The 18,410-nt window shown below is 38.9% G+C and overlaps 2 protein-coding genes and 1 long non-coding RNA gene across 4 annotated transcripts; 1 reads left to right on the plus strand and 2 right to left on the minus strand.

The window, feature by feature from the left end:
* Positions 1-3,115, minus strand: LOC116141530. Its single transcript, XR_004129818.1, has 3 exons — positions 2,981-3,115; positions 128-198; positions 1-20 (listed from the first exon to the last, which is right to left on the minus strand). It is a non-coding gene; the product is annotated as an uncharacterized LOC116141530 (long non-coding RNA).
* Positions 3,116-10,006: 6,891 nt separating this feature from the next.
* On the plus strand, positions 10,007-12,623 carry LOC116141527 (putative receptor protein kinase ZmPK1). Its single transcript, XM_031427029.1, has one exon. The coding sequence runs from the start codon at positions 10,235-10,237 to the stop codon at positions 12,380-12,382; it is 2,148 nt and encodes a 715-aa protein (XP_031282889.1). The 5' UTR covers positions 10,007-10,234; the 3' UTR covers positions 12,383-12,623.
* Positions 12,624-12,685: 62 nt separating this feature from the next.
* On the minus strand, positions 12,686-17,235 carry LOC116141649 (protein MRG2-like). 2 transcript variants are annotated; one of them, XM_031427132.1, is made up of 10 exons: positions 17,044-17,235; positions 16,750-16,803; positions 16,619-16,632; positions 15,999-16,141; positions 15,268-15,308; positions 14,989-15,093; positions 14,284-14,345; positions 13,934-14,103; positions 13,587-13,671; positions 12,686-12,952 (listed from the first exon to the last, which is right to left on the minus strand). In XM_031427132.1, exons 1-10 carry the CDS (start codon positions 17,212-17,214, stop codon positions 12,865-12,867), a joined length of 933 nt encoding a protein of 310 aa, XP_031282992.1. In that variant the 5' UTR covers positions 17,215-17,235; the 3' UTR covers positions 12,686-12,864. The 2 variants fall into 2 exon arrangements, with proteins under 2 accessions (XP_031282992.1, XP_031282991.1); XM_031427131.1 differs by having other exon boundaries at positions 14,266-14,345.
* Positions 17,236-18,410: the final 1,175 nt, after the last annotated feature.

Here is an 18,410-nt window from a genome sequence, read left to right on the forward strand (position 1 = left end):
AAAAAGCGAAGGCCTTAAACCTGCCAAACATATTACAACATTACAATTGCTAGTGCTTATTTTCTTTTTGAATTGTATTTCAATCGTGTCCAAGGATTTGATTAAGATCACAAATAAACAACAGTACCTGCTTTGCGACATTCAGATTTACATAGAGGGCACTTTGAACCAAACTGCGCTAATCTGGGTATACACGAACTGCAGGGAATTCATTAAAGATAATTAAAAAATACAACACTTATTTTTCCCATAAAAAATCTAGAATAAAAATAATTTCATAGGAAGATTAAAAAAAGCTTATTAATGTTTTATCCAAATGGCGGAAATTCTTACCCGGGCCAACCTGAAAGCTGGGAATACCTCACTCGTGATAATCCCACCACACCATGGAACAAAAACAGTTTTACATTCTATGCTATCAAATTAAATTCAACAATTACAAAAATTTGACCTTTCATGTGGAAAACTGTTGCCTTTTCTATTGTACTATCGGCTCATGAACACAATAACAAAACCGAAACATAAATTTCAAACTAATTCCGCAACTCTCCTTTTTCAACTTGTTATGCCTTAAAAGTCACGCTTATGTCAACTCATTTAATGTCTTCTTGTACCAGCTGCCAAGCCCATATCTCCTCAAAGATATTCACACCAACTTTATCTCATTTCAAAGAGATGAATGGACGAGAGCCTTCCATGTGTCAAAACAACTTGCAAAACATTCATTACATTGAGTGCAAAGGTGTATAAATGGGCACTCCTCTTTCGAAAGAAGGGGGCTGGGCTGAGATTTGAGCTTCATTTCATTCTCTCTCTGTAAACACTGCATTTCTTCATCTTTATATGCCTTACGGGCAAAATCATAGAAATAGTCAAAGATCAATAAAATAACAGTGGATGTAGGAGTCACTTGTTGAGCATCCGAACCACTATAAAAACCCCTTCTTGCCAATCTTTTATTTATTTTTCTGCAAAATATATAATCTCAGCTCTATATTCAAATCTCATGGATCCATTCACGTGTGTCTCCTGAGTCAGCTTAGCGTTTCCCACGTGCGAGTCGTTGGCGTCCAAAATCAAGCGTCAACAGTTTGGTGGCCCATGCAGGTCTGATTCTTAAGCCTGCGTCCAAGTTCCCTGATGGCGTGCTTAGATCTCAAACCTGTATCAGAATTCTCCAATCGTGTGGCCAGATCGCAGATCGCACATGTTAGAGTTCTCCAATTGCGTGGCCAGATTGCACGAGTCAGAGTTCTTCGATCGCGTGGCCAAATCGTAGATCGCACACGTTAGAATTCTCCGATCGCGTGGCCAAATCGCAGATCGCATGGATCAAAATTCTCCAACCGCGTGGCCAGATCGTAGATTGTATGCATCAGAGTTCTCCGATTGCGTGGCCAGATCGCAGATTGCACGCCCATGTCGTCCTGATCCTTAGCTTCAGATCGCAGATCTTTAGCTTCAAATCGCGTGTTCAGATCGCTGATCTCTTGTGCTCTTAGGTAGAGCTCGTTATGATCTCTCAGGTTGAGCTCGTTATGACCTTTTCAGGTCGAGCTCGTTTTGACCTCTAAGATTGAGGTTGTTTTTCTCATTGAGGTCGTTTTGAACTCTCGGGTCGAGTTCATTTTGACCTCTCCGGTCAAGGTCGTTTTGACCTCTTAGATTGAGGTCGTTTTGCTCATTGAGCTCGTTTTGACCTTTTCAAGTCGAGCTCGTTTTGACCTCTAAGATTGAGGTCATTTTTCTCATCGAGTTCGTTTTGACCTCTCAGGTTGAGGTTGTTTTGACCTCTTAGATTGAGGTCGTTTTACTCATTGAGCTCGTTTTGACCTCTCAGGTCGAGGTCATTTTGACCTCTTAGATTGAGGTCGTTTTGCTCATTGAGCTTGTTTTAACCTCTTAGATTGAGGTCGTTTTGACCTCTCAGGTCGAGGTCGTTTTGACCTCTCAGATTGAGCTCGTTTTGTTAATTCAGGTCGTTTTGACCTCTCAGGTCGAGGTCGTTTTGCTCTCAAGTTGAGCTCGTTTAGCTCAGATTGAGCTTGTTATGACCTTTCAGTTCGAGCTCCTAATCCTAACAGATTTTAGGTCGTTTAGCTCAGATTAAGCTCGTTTTGCTCTCAAGTTGAGCTCATTTTGCTCAGATTGAGCTCGTTATGACCTTTCAGGTCGAGCTCCTAACAGATTTCAGGTCGAGCTCCTAGCAGATTTTAGGTCGTGCTCCTAACAGATTTCAGTTCGAGCTCTTCAGTTCGAGACTACAGCCATTCAGATCAAAGACCTTAGTTTCTGAAGCGCGATTACGCACTTCAAAAATTGGGGGGCTTCTGTTATGCCTCAAAAGTCACGCTTATGTCAGCTTATTTAATATCTTCTTGTACCAGTTGCCAAGCCCATATCTCCTCAAAGATATTCACACCAACTTTATCTCATTTCAAAGAGATAAATGGACGAGAGCTTTCCATGTGTCAAGACAACTTGCAAAACACTCATTACATTGAGTGCAAAGGTGTATAAATGGGCACTCCTCTTCCCGAAGAAGGGGGCTAGGCTAAGATTTGAGCTTCATTTCATTCTCTCTCTGTAAACACTGTATTTCTTCATCTTTGTATGCCTTATGGGTAAAATCATAGAAATAGTCAGAGATCAATAAAATAACAATGGATGTAGGAGTCGCTTGTTAAGCATCCGAACCACTATAAAAAACCCCCTCTTGCCAATCTTTTATTTATTTTTCTGTAAAATATATAATCTCAGCTCCATAGTCAAATCTCCTGGATCCATTCATGTGTATCTCCTGAGTCAGCTCAACATTTCCCACGTGTGAGTCGTTGGCGTCCAAAATCAAGCGTCAACACAACCAAACATAGATGATTAAACTAAACTCAAGCCAAACCCCATACCACATAAAATCATACGATGATCAAACAAAACAAAAACCTAAATTAAAAGCAAACCCAGTTCATAAAATACCTACCCTTCTCGTTCTCCGCTTGGATCCTTCGAAGAAGCGTGGTCATTTTGCCGGCAAACATGGATCCCACAATCATGTGAATTTCACCTGATGATGAAGAATTAGAGGCCTTGGTTTACAAGATTCGATTTTGAACAGAAAAAATCGAGAATTTAGGCGAAACCATTGGGGTTTAGGTTTAGTGCAGATAAATCTTAGGGTTTGAAGAGTGTTAGGGTTACAAAAATCAGATTTTGAGGCGAAAGATGAGGCCTTTGTGAGGTAAAGAGACAAGGGTGTGTGTGTGAATGGTGGGGCTATAATAGACTTCATGCTTGAAATAGTTAAACTACTTCCATTGCCGCATAATCCTTATACCAAATTGGAGGCAGTCGAACTCTTCTTGAAACTCTTCTTTCATTTTTAGCCTTGTCATCTGCATCTTCCTCCGCTCTCCTAACATTGCCCATCCTATCCGCCACAACTGTGTCCTCAAGGTTGGAAGGCAACCCCCCAGAACCAGTAACCAAATTTGCAGCATCTTCTCGAGATGCATCCTCCAAAGGTAGTCCTTCCCATTGTACCAATACCTACTCCACCAACCCACCTTTCTGTCACACCACACGATAGCCAACCACTGCCAGAGGTGAAACCAGAGGTTGTCCTTGATACGTCGAAGGCGACAGCCATACTGTATCCTGTGGTGCATAGCATGACAAGGTTTCAATAAGGATACATGAAATACGGGATGAATCCGAGAGTCCGGTGGTAACTCTAGCTTATAGGCAACCTTCCCCACCTGCTTGAGAATCTTAAATGGACCATATAACTGTCTCCCTAGCTTGGAATATGTATCACCATGAACAGAGAGCTACCAGTATGGTTGCAGCTTCAAATAGACTAAATCTCCCTCCTGAAACTCCAAGAAATGCTTGTGCTTGTCAGCTGATCGTGCCATCCGTTGTTGTACGTGAAGCAAATTGGACTTCAATTCTCGTAGAATGCTATCACGAGTGGCAAGAGTACTTTCCACTGCATCCAACTTTGATTCCCCTACAGCATATAGACAGATCAAAGGAGGGTCACGCCCATACACTAACTTGAATGGCGTAGTGCCTGCAGCTGAATGGAAGGAGGTGTTGTAAGAAAGTTCCACCCAAGGTAAGAAGTCAAACCACCTCTATGGCTGGTCCATAGTGAAACAACAGAGGTACTGCTCTAACATGTGATTGGTAACTTCCGTTATGCCTTCCGTCTGTGGATGATACACTAAACTATGGCTACGTGTAGTGCCATTGAGCCGAAATAAATCCTGCCAAAAATTACTTAGAAAAATAGGATCACGATCACTCAATATGGACTTGGGTAGGCCATGTAGTTTGTAGATCATATGTAAGAATAAATCGGCAACTTTGGCCGCTGTAGACCCCTTGCGCAATGGACCAAAATGCACGTACTTCGATAATCTATCAATCACTACCATGATCATTGTATAACCTGCTGACATAAGTAACCTGATGATAAAATCCATCACAACATCATCCCAAACTTGAGCCGGAATTGGCAAAGGTTGAAGAAGGTTGGCTGGAGAGAGAGCCTGATGTTTTGCTTGTTGACAAATGTGGCAATTTCGAATGAAATATTTAACATCAAGGCCTAATCCTTTCCAATAAAAATTTAAGGCAATCTTGCTTTCCGTCTTGCGAATGCCACTGTGACCTCCTATGGGAGAAGAGTGAAACTCCTCTAGTAACTGCCCCATAAGTCGTCTCAAGGTGGCACCATAATATGCCCCTGGTAAAACAACAATTTATCAGGAACATAATACCCTGGGTGCAAGCTTGGATCTCTTTTTACTTGCTTGATCAACTCGACACATGTGGTATCTTGAAGAAAGGCCTCTTGAATCTGTTGTAAAATGTCAAAAACCAAGACTGTTAAAGCAAGTACTTTCGGTTCCTTGGTTTCTTTATGCTGGTGGGACAAAGCATTTGTGGCAGCATTGTCTTTTCCTTGTTTGTAAGTGGCAGTAAAATCAAAGCCGAGCAACTTGATTAGGTAGTTGTGTTGTTCGGGTGTCTGGATTACTTGTGAGGGAAGATTTCATAAACTCTGCTGATTAGTGTGGATAAGAAATTTATGCCCCAAAAGATATTGACGCCAACACGTCAAAGCCTCTGTTACCGCGAATAACTCTCTCACATACAAGGAAGCTCGTTGCAGTCTCAACGACAGTTTCTTACTAAAGAAAGCAATCAGTTGGCCTTATTGCATGAGAACAGCCCCTATGCCTGTGCCCGAGGCATCGGTTTCAACTACTAACATGTCTTGAAAATTCGGTAAGGCCAAAACAGTGCTTTAGTCATTGCCAATTTTAGATTATCAAAATCGTTCTGAGCATCCATGGACCATGCAAACTTGTTCTTCTACAATAGATCGAGAGGTAAGGGGTGCTGCCAACGTAGCATAAGACTTTACGAAATGCCGATAATACCCTGTTAACCCTAGGAAGCCATGCAATTGTTGTATTGTGCTTGGGATAGGCCAATCGGACATGGCTTGAATCTTTACTGGGTCAGCTTCTACTCCTTCTACTGAAACAATATGGCCTAGGTACTCCAAACGATTTGACTCCAGATACACACTTTTCCATTTTAGCAAACAACTGATTTTCCCTCAAACACTATAGTACAATCGAAAGATGGTGCACATGATCCTTTAGCCCACAACTGTACCCCGAGATGTCGTCAAAGAAAATAATAACAAACTTACGCAGGAACGGATGAAATACGTCATTCATTATACTCTGAAAGGGTGCGGGAGCGTTAGTGAGACCAAACAGAATCACCACAAACTCATAGTGACCCTCGTGGGCGCGAAAAGCCGTTTTGAAAATGTCCTCCTCTACCATTCAGATTTGATGGTACCCAGAACGAAGATCAATTTTAGAGAATATAGTCGCACCAAATAATTCATTTAGAACCTCATCCACTATAGGAATGGGAAATTTATCAGGAATGGTACCAATAATACTGGTGAGGAAAACAGACTACAACTTGGGCGAATAAACCTGCTTTCTAGCATTTCGCACACCATGCACTCTAGCTCACCCTTCTGAAAATGGGAATACCAGTATGGCCTAACTTGAACAGGTAGAGCAGCGGTAGGAAGAGGAATCCGATGATCACTAAGGCGTTGAGGAGGCAGCTTTGTAGGGATGTTAAAGACTAACCCATATTGTGTTAAAACGCCGCTGATGGCTAGTGCAGGAGCATAATTTTGTAGTTGTGTACATGAGGAAAAGGAACCTGAAATATCAAAACATTGGAAATATTCATCAATGGAATTCATATTGAACAAACGTTCCAATCAATGGAACTGAATTGGGGCAATGCGTTGGGGTTGTCAGCCTTGCAAAGTCAAAGATTTGCCCTGCCAATCAAAGGAGACGATTAAAGCCTTGTAATCCATAAGAATAGGACCCAAATTCGCCAGCCACTGCGCTCCCAAAACAAGATTTGCGCCACGAATTGGTAGGACAAATAAATCCACTGGAAATTCATGGCCATCTAGTTGCAGAGAAGCATTTGCACACACCCTAGAACAATGCATGTGATCTCCATTGCCACTCATTACGGTAAAGTTGGTAGAAGCCACTATAGGGAGGCCCAAATGAATACTCTTTGTATGAAATTATGGGTAGAGCCGCCATCAATTAACACTTCCACTTGCTGACCCTGAAGACGCCCACTCATCTGGATGGTACTTGGATTGCGCTATCCCAAGAAGGCATGTAGACTAATTCCCGCCATCTCCGGATCCCCTAGATTGTCAGCTCTGTTCGTGGTCTCAATTTCAGTTAACTTATCTGCATCCTCCTCAACAGCGAGTAAGTAGAACTTGGCCTTACAACGATGTCCAGGATGAAAACATTCCTCACAATTAAAACACAATCATTTTTCACGGACGGCGCGCCTGAATTTGAGCAGGAGTTAAACGCTTAATGGGAAGTGAAGTGGCACGCCCGTTCGATGAGACCTCTGAACATCGAAACGGCTCTGTTGTGGGTAGAAGGGGCGGAAGCCCGGATGATGGAGTATATCCTGGTCTCTGAGAGTCCCAACTACGCGAACCCGACATACGTAACTGCTGTTTTAATTAACCCAATTTATCCTCCTAAAGCCAAGCCAATCCTGTTGCTTGCATTAAAGAAGTCAGCTAAAACGAGCGAACCTCATGCTGAATATCAGATTTTAGGCTCGAAATAAAACAACTAAGGAGAAAGGAAGCAGAAACACCTACGACTTTATTGGACAACTCTTTAAATTGATTCTGATACTCAACAACTGACCTTTCTGCAAAATCTTAGCCAACTTCTCCTGTTAATCCACGAAAGCCGATGGACCAAATCGAGTTTGTAAATCTTGTAGAAAGGATTGCCATGAGCGCAGTTGTCCGTTGGCGAGCATCCAACGATACCAAGACAAGGTCGGGCCCTCCATATGGAAGGAAGCGATGGTTAAGTGCTGCATATGTGGGGTATCATGATAATCAAAAAACTGTTCAGCCTAAAACTGCCAACCGTCAGGGTCTGTACCATTAAATTGAGGAACTTCCAACCTAAAAGGCTTGAAAGGAATGCCCCCCGAGTTCGCGTGCTGGAATCCTGAAGTAGAAGAAGAAGTAGCACCGCCTGTCTGATTACCATTCGTACCACCTCCTATCAACGGTTGCGCACTTTGCAGTGTCTGCTGCCTGTCCACGTGTTTTGCATTCAAAACGAAAACCTTCCTACCAAATTCTTTTAAAAATTGCCCCAAGGACTCTAGTTGTTCAACCATAGTGGCCTGACTTGTCACCAAATGACTAAGGGGGTGTTTGTCTAAGCTTATGAAAATTAGCTTATAAGCAACAATTGCTTATAAGCTAAAATTAACTTATAAGCATTTGAAATTTTAAGCAATTACGTGTTTGGTTAAAGTACTTATAAGTGACTGATAAGTAATTGACATGTTTGGTAAAATGTGGCTTATAAGTACATTTTATTATAAAATTACTAAAAAAGGTACTACATTAAACAATGGCATACTATGGAATTTTAAAATTAAATAAGGATAATATGGTAATATACTTGGTCAAACTAGCTTATAAGCAAAGTGCTTATAAGCCAAAAAAAAAAGTACCTCTCCCTCAACTTATTTTTTTTAGCTTATAAGCTCAACTTATAAGCTCAAAAAAATTATAAACAAACAGGTCAGCTTAATTTTAGAGCTTATAAGCAAGTTTGACCAGCTTATAAGCTTAGACAAACACCCCCTAACTTGTGCATCAAGAGTTTTCAAACAAGTACCGTTGGCCATTGGACAAAAGCACCAATTGTTAAGATAAATCTGCTCTGTATGAGTGAATAGTACCTCCCAAGAATAAAGAGAAAGAAGAGGCTTAAGAGGCTTTTATTAATTAACTGATAACCTACTTTCCAAATCACTACTCTTTTAAATACCCAACAAACGACGCCTTCCTAATGAAGTTAGGAATCCTATTTAATGTAAACTACAGATAAGACATAATCATCCTTTCTAATACGAGAGAAATCCTAATTAACTACTAGTCTGATCAGAATCCAAAAACAACTAAACTACTTCCATTGGCACATAATCCTTGGACCATATTGGAGGCTGTCGAACTCTTCTTGAAACTCTTCTTTCATTTTCAGCCTTGTCATTTGCATCTTCTGCATCTTCCTCCTCTCTCATGCTTCTTGACTATTCAGAATAAATTGTTGGTGTTACATTATCGCTAATGAGGGATAGTCTTCTTATAGCAATCCCAGATTAATTTTCTGACGACAGCAAATTTATCTAATTAAACTTTAATTATGATTAATGATTATTGAATGCATCCTTATTCCTTACGTTTAAAATTAAATGCCAAGTTTCAGCCATTAATTCGATCTGCTAATGTAGCAACCGATTCAGTCCAATTCTGTCAAATTGAGAAATTTCGGTGGCCCCTTGATTGGACCATATTTTGCGGTCTTCAAGCCATAAACCATTGGTTTGAAAATGGATATCCCTGTAGACCCGTCATGTGTTCAGTCGCAGGAAAGAATTATCGTCCACTTGCAGGAGCATAAACATACAAGTTAATAATCAAAATGGCAAGTGCTAATGCGGAAGGCCTGATTCTACATATACTGTGGACCCAGCATAAGCTGATTTTATTTGCCACACCAACGCTACCGTATTAATTATACAAAACATTAATCTAAACTGCTTTTGAGTTTTGACCAAGAAGATATAATTAATTTTATCAAAGGAATTAATCTAAACTTGGGTATTTTTTAACCGATTCTGAAAATTAATAAATATCTAACATAGACTTATTAAAACGCATATTTTCCCCGCGCTTAACAAATTCCCAATTACAAAATTATTATACTGTACTAGATTCAAAGTTTAAGCAAGCTTAATAAATTGTTGTTAACCTTTAATTTAATCGATTAAAGCATCATGACTTCATATTAGCCTCCTCCGACGTGTAGAAAATTTGTCCTTCATTAATACCATAGAATAATCATGTCTCGACTGACTTGATCAACAAATAAACCTTAGAAAATATAGATATTTATATCCCCACTGATTTGATTTTGATTGACCAAAGAATGTTGGAAAATATTGAAATATAAGAAAATTAACTATTTTTTAAAATTTCTCTCAAGGAGCAACAGCAAAAGCTATCCCAAAGAACACACGCCTTCAAATTGTTTCGAGCAATCATGCAATGCAACTTCTCGGCCTGAACCTGCTCTCATAGCTCAGGGCCGGCTTTAATACTCTTCAATTAATGGAATGGACTACAATTTCGGAATTGACGATAAAGTTGAAATGGGATCATTTTCTTATAATTTTTTCCATGCTTGACCTATTGACTTACAACTGCCCGTGACTTCAAAGGCCGAATATTAGACTTTCTAGCTTTCACATTCGAGCTGTGGAGATTATTAATAAGCCTCCCATAGAACAAGCGGGGCACCACATCCCACGTATGGATATCTCAATTGTCTTCTTTCTTCTGTTTCTCCTGCAAACTCCTCTAAATTCATCTGCAACATTTCAAAAAGTTCTTGAAGAAGGCTCATCATTATCTGTGGACAATTCAAACGACTATTTGATTTCAGCAAATGGTCTTTACTCTGCGGGGTTTTTCAACGTTGGCGACAATGCTTTCTGCTTTGCCGTATGGTTCATCAATTCCTCGCCTCCCGTTGCGGCTTGGATGGCTAACCGCGATAAACCAGTTAATGGAAAAGGCTCAAAGCTTTCACTTTTGAGAAACGGGGATCTTTTCTTAACTGATGCAGGTGGAATCCCCATTTGGAACTCCAAAACCAATTCAACTTCTCCGGTTAATCTTGTGCTTTTAGACACTGGCAATCTTGTGCTCCGGAATTCGGAGACTGTTACCCTCTGGCAGAGCTTTGATTCACCAACAGATACTCTTCTTCCTGAGCAACCACTCACCAAAGACACACAACTTGTCTCTTCAAGAAGCGAAGGAAACTTTTCTTCGGGCTTTTACAAGTTGTATTTTGACAATGACAATGTTCTCCGTCTTCTTTATAATGGTCCTGAGATATCCAGTGTGTATTGGCCAGACCCAGAGCTGATAACCTGGGACGCAGGCAGGACAACATACAACAACAGTCGAATAGCGATATTCAACAATCTAGGGAGCTTCGAATCATCAGATGAACTTTCTTTCATGGCAGCTGATTCTGGCATGGGACCCCAAAGAAGACTGAAGCTTGATTTTGATGGAAATGTTCGAATGTACACCCTACAAGAGGCCACAGGGACTTGGAGTGTTTCTTGGCAAGCCATTTCTCAACCATGCACGATCCATGGCATCTGTGGACCAAACAGTCTTTGCAGTTATTCTCCTGAATCTGGTCGTATATGCTCTTGCTTACCTGGATTCAAAATTAAAAACCCCACAGACTGGTCTCATGGTTGCCAACCTGAATCGCAGATCTATTGCAACCATACGGAGGTCGGTTTCCTCCGTCTCTCACATGTTGATTTTTATGGCTCTGATATTCGATTTATTCCAAATTCCACTTATGAAGATTGTAAAGACGAATGCTTGCAATCGTGTGACTGCAAGGTCTTCATGCTCTTGTTTCGAAACGGTTCGTACAACTGTTATCCTAAATTTCTTTTGGTTAATGGACACCGTTCGCAGAATTTTGATGGAGTCACGTACGTCAAACGGCCTAAAGCTAGAATTTCAATATCAAACAATGACACATCCAAGAAAATATTTTTGATATGTCCAAGTGTACGTCTTACTGAGCTTGAAACAATGTACAAAAGGCCCAAAGAAAATGAATCATTGAGGTTGTTGATCTGGTTCGCCTGTGGTGTTGGGGGAGTGGAAATAACCTGCATCATTTTGGTGTGGTATTTCCTGCGTGGAGGTGATGGAGATTTGAATGCACCCATTCAAGGATATATTATCGCTGCAACTGGATTCAGAAAATTTTCTTACATTGAGCTTAAAAAGGCCACACTGAACTTCAGTGAAGAGATTGGAAGAGGTGCAGCGGGTACTGTGTACAAAGGGACCTTGTCTGATGGACGAGTCGCAGCAATCAAGCGACTCAATGAAGCTAACCAAGGAGAAGCTGAATTTCTAGCAGAAGTAAGTACTATAGGGAAGCTTAATCACATGAATTTGATAGAGATGTGGGGATATTGTGCAGAGGGAAAGCACAGGCTTTTGGTTTACGAGTATATGAAGCATGGATCTTTAGCAGAAAATCTTTCCTCCAACGCACTTAAATGGGAGAAACGGTTCGAAATTGCAGTGGGCGCTGCGAAAGGTTTGTCATATTTGCATGAAGAATGCCTAGAGTGGATCCTACACTGTGACATAAAGCCGCAGAACATTCTGCTAGACTCCGATTACCAGCCGAAGGTGGCGGATTTTGGTTTGTCTAAGCTGTTGAATAGGACTGGGCTCAACAACTCAAGCTTCTCAAGAATAAGAGGAACCAGAGGTTACATGGCTCCTGAGTGGGTATATAACCTTCCCATAACCTCAAAAGTTGATGTTTACAGCTATGGGATAGTTGTTTTGGAGATGGTTACCAGAAAGAGTGCAACAGGTATGCCAACCTTCGACAATGGAGAGGTGACAGGTGATGGAAGATTGGTTAAATGGGTGCGGGCGAAGATGAATGCGACTAGTGCTGGAGAATCTTGGATTGAAGAAATTGTAGACCCCTTGTTGGGGTGTGATTACAACGCAAAAAAGATGGAGCGTCTGGTTAGAGTGGCTTTGAATTGCTTGGAAGAAGACAAAGATGCAAGACCTACCATGAGTCAGGTGGTAGAGATGCTTGTGCGTAGTGAGGATGAGTAATAAGCTATTTGTTACCCAATCATGAAGTCTCCAATGTTATCGCAACTTTTCTCCAAGGTTTCTGGTTTCCGTATCCCACTAAGCTTATGATGTTTCAGAATTAATGAATATATATATTATCGCATACGTACTCTCTGGCAAATCAAAAGTATTTGTACAATAAAATTTTAAAATAAAGATTGGTTCCGATTCTGGGTTTAATTGTGTGGCATTATAAAGCTTTTCACTCAATAAACTTTTCAAGGACAGCTACTTGGATTTTCCCCTTGTGATATTTACTTATATACACACCATTGAGCAGAAAGATATAATCATGCTTAAGCTTATCAACTTGTTTCTGAAGACATGCAACAGAAGTTATCAAGTTTCTAAGCTTTCTAGCCAAAAATAATAAGGGAGATACAAAAGGCAAGAAAATATCTACCAACAACAGTTACTTCCATGATGTTATGTACAAAACGACGTCCACATGTTACCTAAGCTTAGTCATCTTCCTTGGTGCTCGTTTCAACATCTTCCGCAATGTGGTAAGTTGAAAGGAAAAGGGAACTCTGATTCTTTTGCAGGAACCTGCATGAAAAAATAACTGACCTGTCAACCAGCATAAGAAAATGACAAATAGTAATCTTCTGGGAAAGGGAAAAGAGAAAATTATTGATGATTACAAGTAAATCCAAACTATTTTCCAAAAAATTCCTCCCAGAGATATAGTAGAAGTCTATATTTTTCACTCCAAGAATTGCTGAAGTTTTTCTCAAAGAAGTGCAACATTTTTGGTTTACAAAACATGACACCAGTAGGATGTTTGTAAAATTTGTAAAGCTTAGTTGAACTAACTTTTCTGTACCAACCCAGCCACATAAGGTACAGTCACCAGCTTCCAAATTCATAATTACCCCAGTGATGCAAAAGTTTTTACAGATATCCACACGCATTGAAGACCATCCTAAAGTTCAAAGTGAATATAAGCAATCCAACTCTTTCAGCAATAGCCACCATCCAGTAGTTATACATCATATACATTATATAGAGTATATCTTGTCATCAGAAACTGACTCTAGTTGAAAGATAAAATTATAATTGCCTAGAAACAAAAAAGGAAAAAAGAAAAAAAAAAGGATTTAAAAACAACCAATGCAGTGAATAAAAACACAGCTTCTGCCAAGATTTAAAATTTAATCAAGAAATGATAGAGAGCTCATACTCGAGGAAGTCCAGTAACATTTGCTGCACCTTTGTCGACGTATCCTCTTCAATTTTTGCACGGACCAATAACTCTGGCAATTTAACTACAAATGACAGATTACAGTAAACTAACAGCAGCTAATTAAGATTGTTAGGACTTTTATATGACAAAGACGCAATAAATCATCTATCCCAAAGAGAAGTACATGAAGACCAAAAACTGAAATGTAGATCTTTACATCAGAAATTCTTTGACGAGTTAAAAAATGCAATAACAACAACACTATCATTGCTTTATATAAGTGAAAACATGAAGTGGTACATGTTTCTCAACACATTGACTTTGTCTATCAAGGACGAGCTTACCAAAGAGGCGTAATAGATGCTCAGCACCATATATAGTTGAGGGAGCAACCATAACTGCCATGGTGTCTTCATATTGTCGGCGCTCACTTTTGTACAGAAGCATTATTGGCAAAGCTTTGTCAAAGAAAGAATGTAATCCTTTTATCATTTCCCTGGTTGAATCAGCTATCCTATACAGAGGAAAGATTTAATTTTCGCTTATGTATCGGAATTGTTGATTAGAAAGAAAACTGCTCTGCAAAACCAGCTAAGCCTTAACTATAACAATTCAAAAATTGCATGAGTAGAAGGAAGAGATCAAAAGGACACAAATAGTCAGATATTGAACTTACAACCCATCCTTCTCCAACCTATAATGACGATATTTCTCCAAAATGTCATCCACAGTCGGGGTGCATGGAAGTTTAACAAGCTGCAAGAAAGGTCATATAATCAAATACCTACCATGTTATGCATGACACTGAAAGATAATGATGAATGTTAGATACAGGTATACCGTATAATCATTAAAAAAAAACTAGTTCAACTTAGTTGCTCAAGTCTATTTTAACAGGTGGAGGCAGCAAATGAATGACGCTACCATGTATACATATATTGACAACATAATTAACCAATGCCATCTAATAATCGAAATGGTAGTTAAATTAAGTCATTTATCTTTGATAGCAACAGATGGCAGACCATCCAACAACAGTAACTTATATTAAATCGAAAGGGGAATAAATCTCGCCAGAAAATGCACCAATGCATTCTTACTATTGCACTTTACTCATTGTAATTGAATGCCTATAAATTATAAGAAACAATTTAAGAAGTCAGTAGGCTTCATTAGCCATGGGTTCAAAAAATTAAAGCAAATTACTTGTCATACCAAAAATTACGAATTAAAAAAATAAGTAAAAAAAATGAAGAGTAGACATACATGAAGGTGAAACAGCAAAAGGCCCAAAAGAACAAGAAAATCTATACAAGTTCTATAGAACCTTTAGTCTAGAATGCACATCTTCTATTATCAAATATAACAAGGTATTATGACACAGACAGAATATAACTACCTTGCCCATATGTGTAATTAATCCACAATCATCAAGTAGTTGCTTCTGTAGAGTTGGCGGAATTTGGAGGTTCACAAAATTTTCCATTGGTATGTGGTCCTTTTCCTACCAATTGAAAAGCCATGGGCTTAGGAAGTAGATACACAAACGATTGATGGATAAAATTAAGCTGACTGGAACACAACTGAATGAATTATCAGTTGAACGGATCCATAGAAATTAGGTATGCATGCATCAGCATAATGAAAGTTAATTAGGCAGACGTACACCAGAGCATACCTTATCAAGGCAGTCATTCTTTCGTTTCTTGCCCCTTGCAACTGCATATAGGCAGAACAGCTTAGAGGAGATCTAATTTCAAGAATAATATCTCTGCTCCAAGGAACTCCAAAGACATTCATGAAAGCAAAAATCTTACAGAACCAGTTATTGCCTCAGTTGTACACAGTAAAAGGTCACAATAGTATTGCCTAGTTCTCGTAAGAGCACATAACAGCTTAAAGCAATGTTGCATTTGAGGGGTCTCCTTTTTGGCTGAAGGAAAACGATTGCTTGTTTGCCTATTTCTCAATAAGTCATCTCTTTTCTATTAACTTATCAGATATATCTAGAAAACCAAGGAAAATGTCCAAAGAATACAGCAACAACTAGAATGTCACTTCACACCAGAATCAGGGAATGCATGCAGAAGACATTGTTCTTTTTAATTCACCTTCAGTCCACTTTCAAGAGAGTTTATGGTAACAGTTTAGTTTCTTTTCCCTTGTCTGTAAGGAAAAAAATTATGATCCATCAATTATAATGCTTAACCCCAACTAAATGTAGGCATGTGATAATATGCTAACATTCCTGCTTTATGCAGTAGATAGTTCCAGTTTTATTGCTCAATAAGGACAAGTTAGATGACTACATGCAAGAAATTACTTCTATAAAAGAAGGACGAAAAAGCTTAACCCATAATTACACAGATTCAAGTTTAGGAAACAGATAAACATGAGATTAAACCTAACCATCAGTACTTCTTGGTTTCATCTGTGATGCATGCCCTAGCTTTAAATTCTTTGATTCAATTGTTTTGTTGTTGGCCAGCTGCCTTTGGACATTCTCATCTGTACGTTTCAGCAGACAATCCACACTGACCCATTCATCCCAGCTGTTGGAAGAAAAAAGTTCAAGAGACTAAAACTTCTGACAGTTTGTTATTAGTACAGTAAATCATCAATAAATGGAAAAATCTTAAGTATGCCAACTTAAAAGAATTAAAAAAAAAAAAAAAAATTCTTCATCTAGTATATTTGTTATAGAAAATTTAACACTTTCTACAAAATTGTATTATGGCGAAAATAAAATTAAAATTTTCCAAAAAAAAAAATCACAACAGCTATTGCATTAGTTGGTGTTATAAAGCTGTAAACTAAATTAAAATGCAACAAGTCTTAGAACTAATTCAACAATTATACTTCCAAGGTCTAACAATTTAACAATCTGAAGTTAAAATAAACCTTTATTTTTCTTTCAAATACAATTATAAGATCTAAGAAACCACCTGCATTTGTCCTGAACAAAAATTATAATTCATTAATTCTTCAACAATCTGTCATTAGTTATATAGACAGGTAGATAGACTCACATGTTATTCCACCCCTGCAAAACAGAGAAAAGATTATGCAATCAAGACACTTTAACAATAATATTCCTGTTCTTTCACAAACCAAGCAACTACAAAAATTAAAATTTAACACAACCAAAGACCATACTTACAAGGTAATGAACAAAATATATAGTGCCCTTCTTCCGGTAATGGACTTTTTTCACCTTAGCATTAAAACAGACTATTATAGTCAGAACAAAAAATAATCCTTAAAAAAGGAATTGGTAGACCCTATAAATGCTGCAAGCAATTTCAAAGTCATGTATGAAATGATTATCTTCCTTCAATTGGTCGAATTATTTACATAAAACTAGGTTCCGTTGATTCAAACAAACGATATAAACAATTTCCTACATTTTCACACCCCTCAAACAATGAGAAAGAAAAGAAAAGTGACAGAGCACCTTGGCATCGTAAATGTGTTTGCAATGAAAGGCGAGGACCTTTTCATTTTCTTCAAACACGGGAGGAAAGTCGTCTTGTGTTTCTGTTTTCTCGGTGTCAGCGTCCATCTTCGTTGCATCATCAGACTCCGTGGCAGAATTGTTATTTAGCCCCGTGTTTGAGCTCCCCATTTTCAGCCGACTTGTTTTTATTTTAACTTCTGTGGCACCAAACACTGATTACTCAGGTAATATTAAGCTTACATATTAAGGGGTTATATAAAAAGATAATCTTTATTTTTAAAAGAAAGAAAAAAGAGGAAGATAGAGACAATCATGAAATTTAAAGGCAAAAACTACCTCGCTCTTTATATATTTCGCTAGTGTTACTATTACTTAAAAGCAGATATTCCAAAGTAAAATCTAAAAAAATAAAATAAAATAATGTGATAGTAAATAGTTTATGAAATTATGACAGATGTTCGGGGGCTCAGGATTGTGGGTGGGTTAGTTGGCGATGGCCATGGCATTGGACTATTTGGAACATTGGGATTTTAATTAACTAGTTCCTGCACATACAGTATTTTAAAACACGTGGCACGTTATAATTACGCGATAACTCGCACTTTATTGTTGAATGAATCCAACGGACTACATCAAGCAACCATAATAAATCAGATAAAAAATTACATTCTTTTTTAAACATAAAAAAAAAAAAATTATGAAATTTCAAAATTTGAATAATGATACACGTTTTCAAATGATATATCATCACCTTTCTATATGGTATTTTTATAAGAGTAAACGAATTATTCCCACACAAGGTTTGATGAAATCTTAAGTTGATACCCCAAGTTTTATTTATTACAGATTCCCACCCTTAAAGTAACAAAAAATGGTTAGATATAACAGCTCAGGGGTAAATTGGTCATTTCGTAGAGAAGGCGTACATTAGCAGATCGCCGCCCCTAACAAAGCTTCGACGCACTTTAACCAATATCATCGTCTACGTTTTTCGCCCTTTTTCTGACGATTCTTCCATCCAAAATCACTATTGTCACCACCATTCGAACCTTCATCCTCCCCTCTACAAAACCTTACCCTTCACAACCCCTCATCACTCGCCGATCGGCAGCCACGACAACCGCCACATGCGACTGGTTTTCGTTGGTCTCCACCAGCGAATGGCCACTAAACGGTTGCTAGGGACACAGAGGTTTTGTAGATTTGGAGACGCTGGTTGTAGTGGTGATGTCCAATTGGATTTTCATCACCGGAATCCAGCGAAGAACAACGAAAACCTAAGCCTGACGGTGCTGACGATTGGAAGGGTCAATGTGTCGGGAACCAGAGGGGTTTTGGACGACGGACGATGGGGAAGGTGATGG

The sequence above is a fragment of the Pistacia vera genome, unplaced genomic scaffold (assembly GCF_008641045.1).
Source record: "Pistacia vera cultivar Batoury unplaced genomic scaffold, PisVer_v2 Contig40, whole genome shotgun sequence".
Taxonomy (NCBI): domain Eukaryota; kingdom Viridiplantae; phylum Streptophyta; class Magnoliopsida; order Sapindales; family Anacardiaceae; genus Pistacia; species Pistacia vera.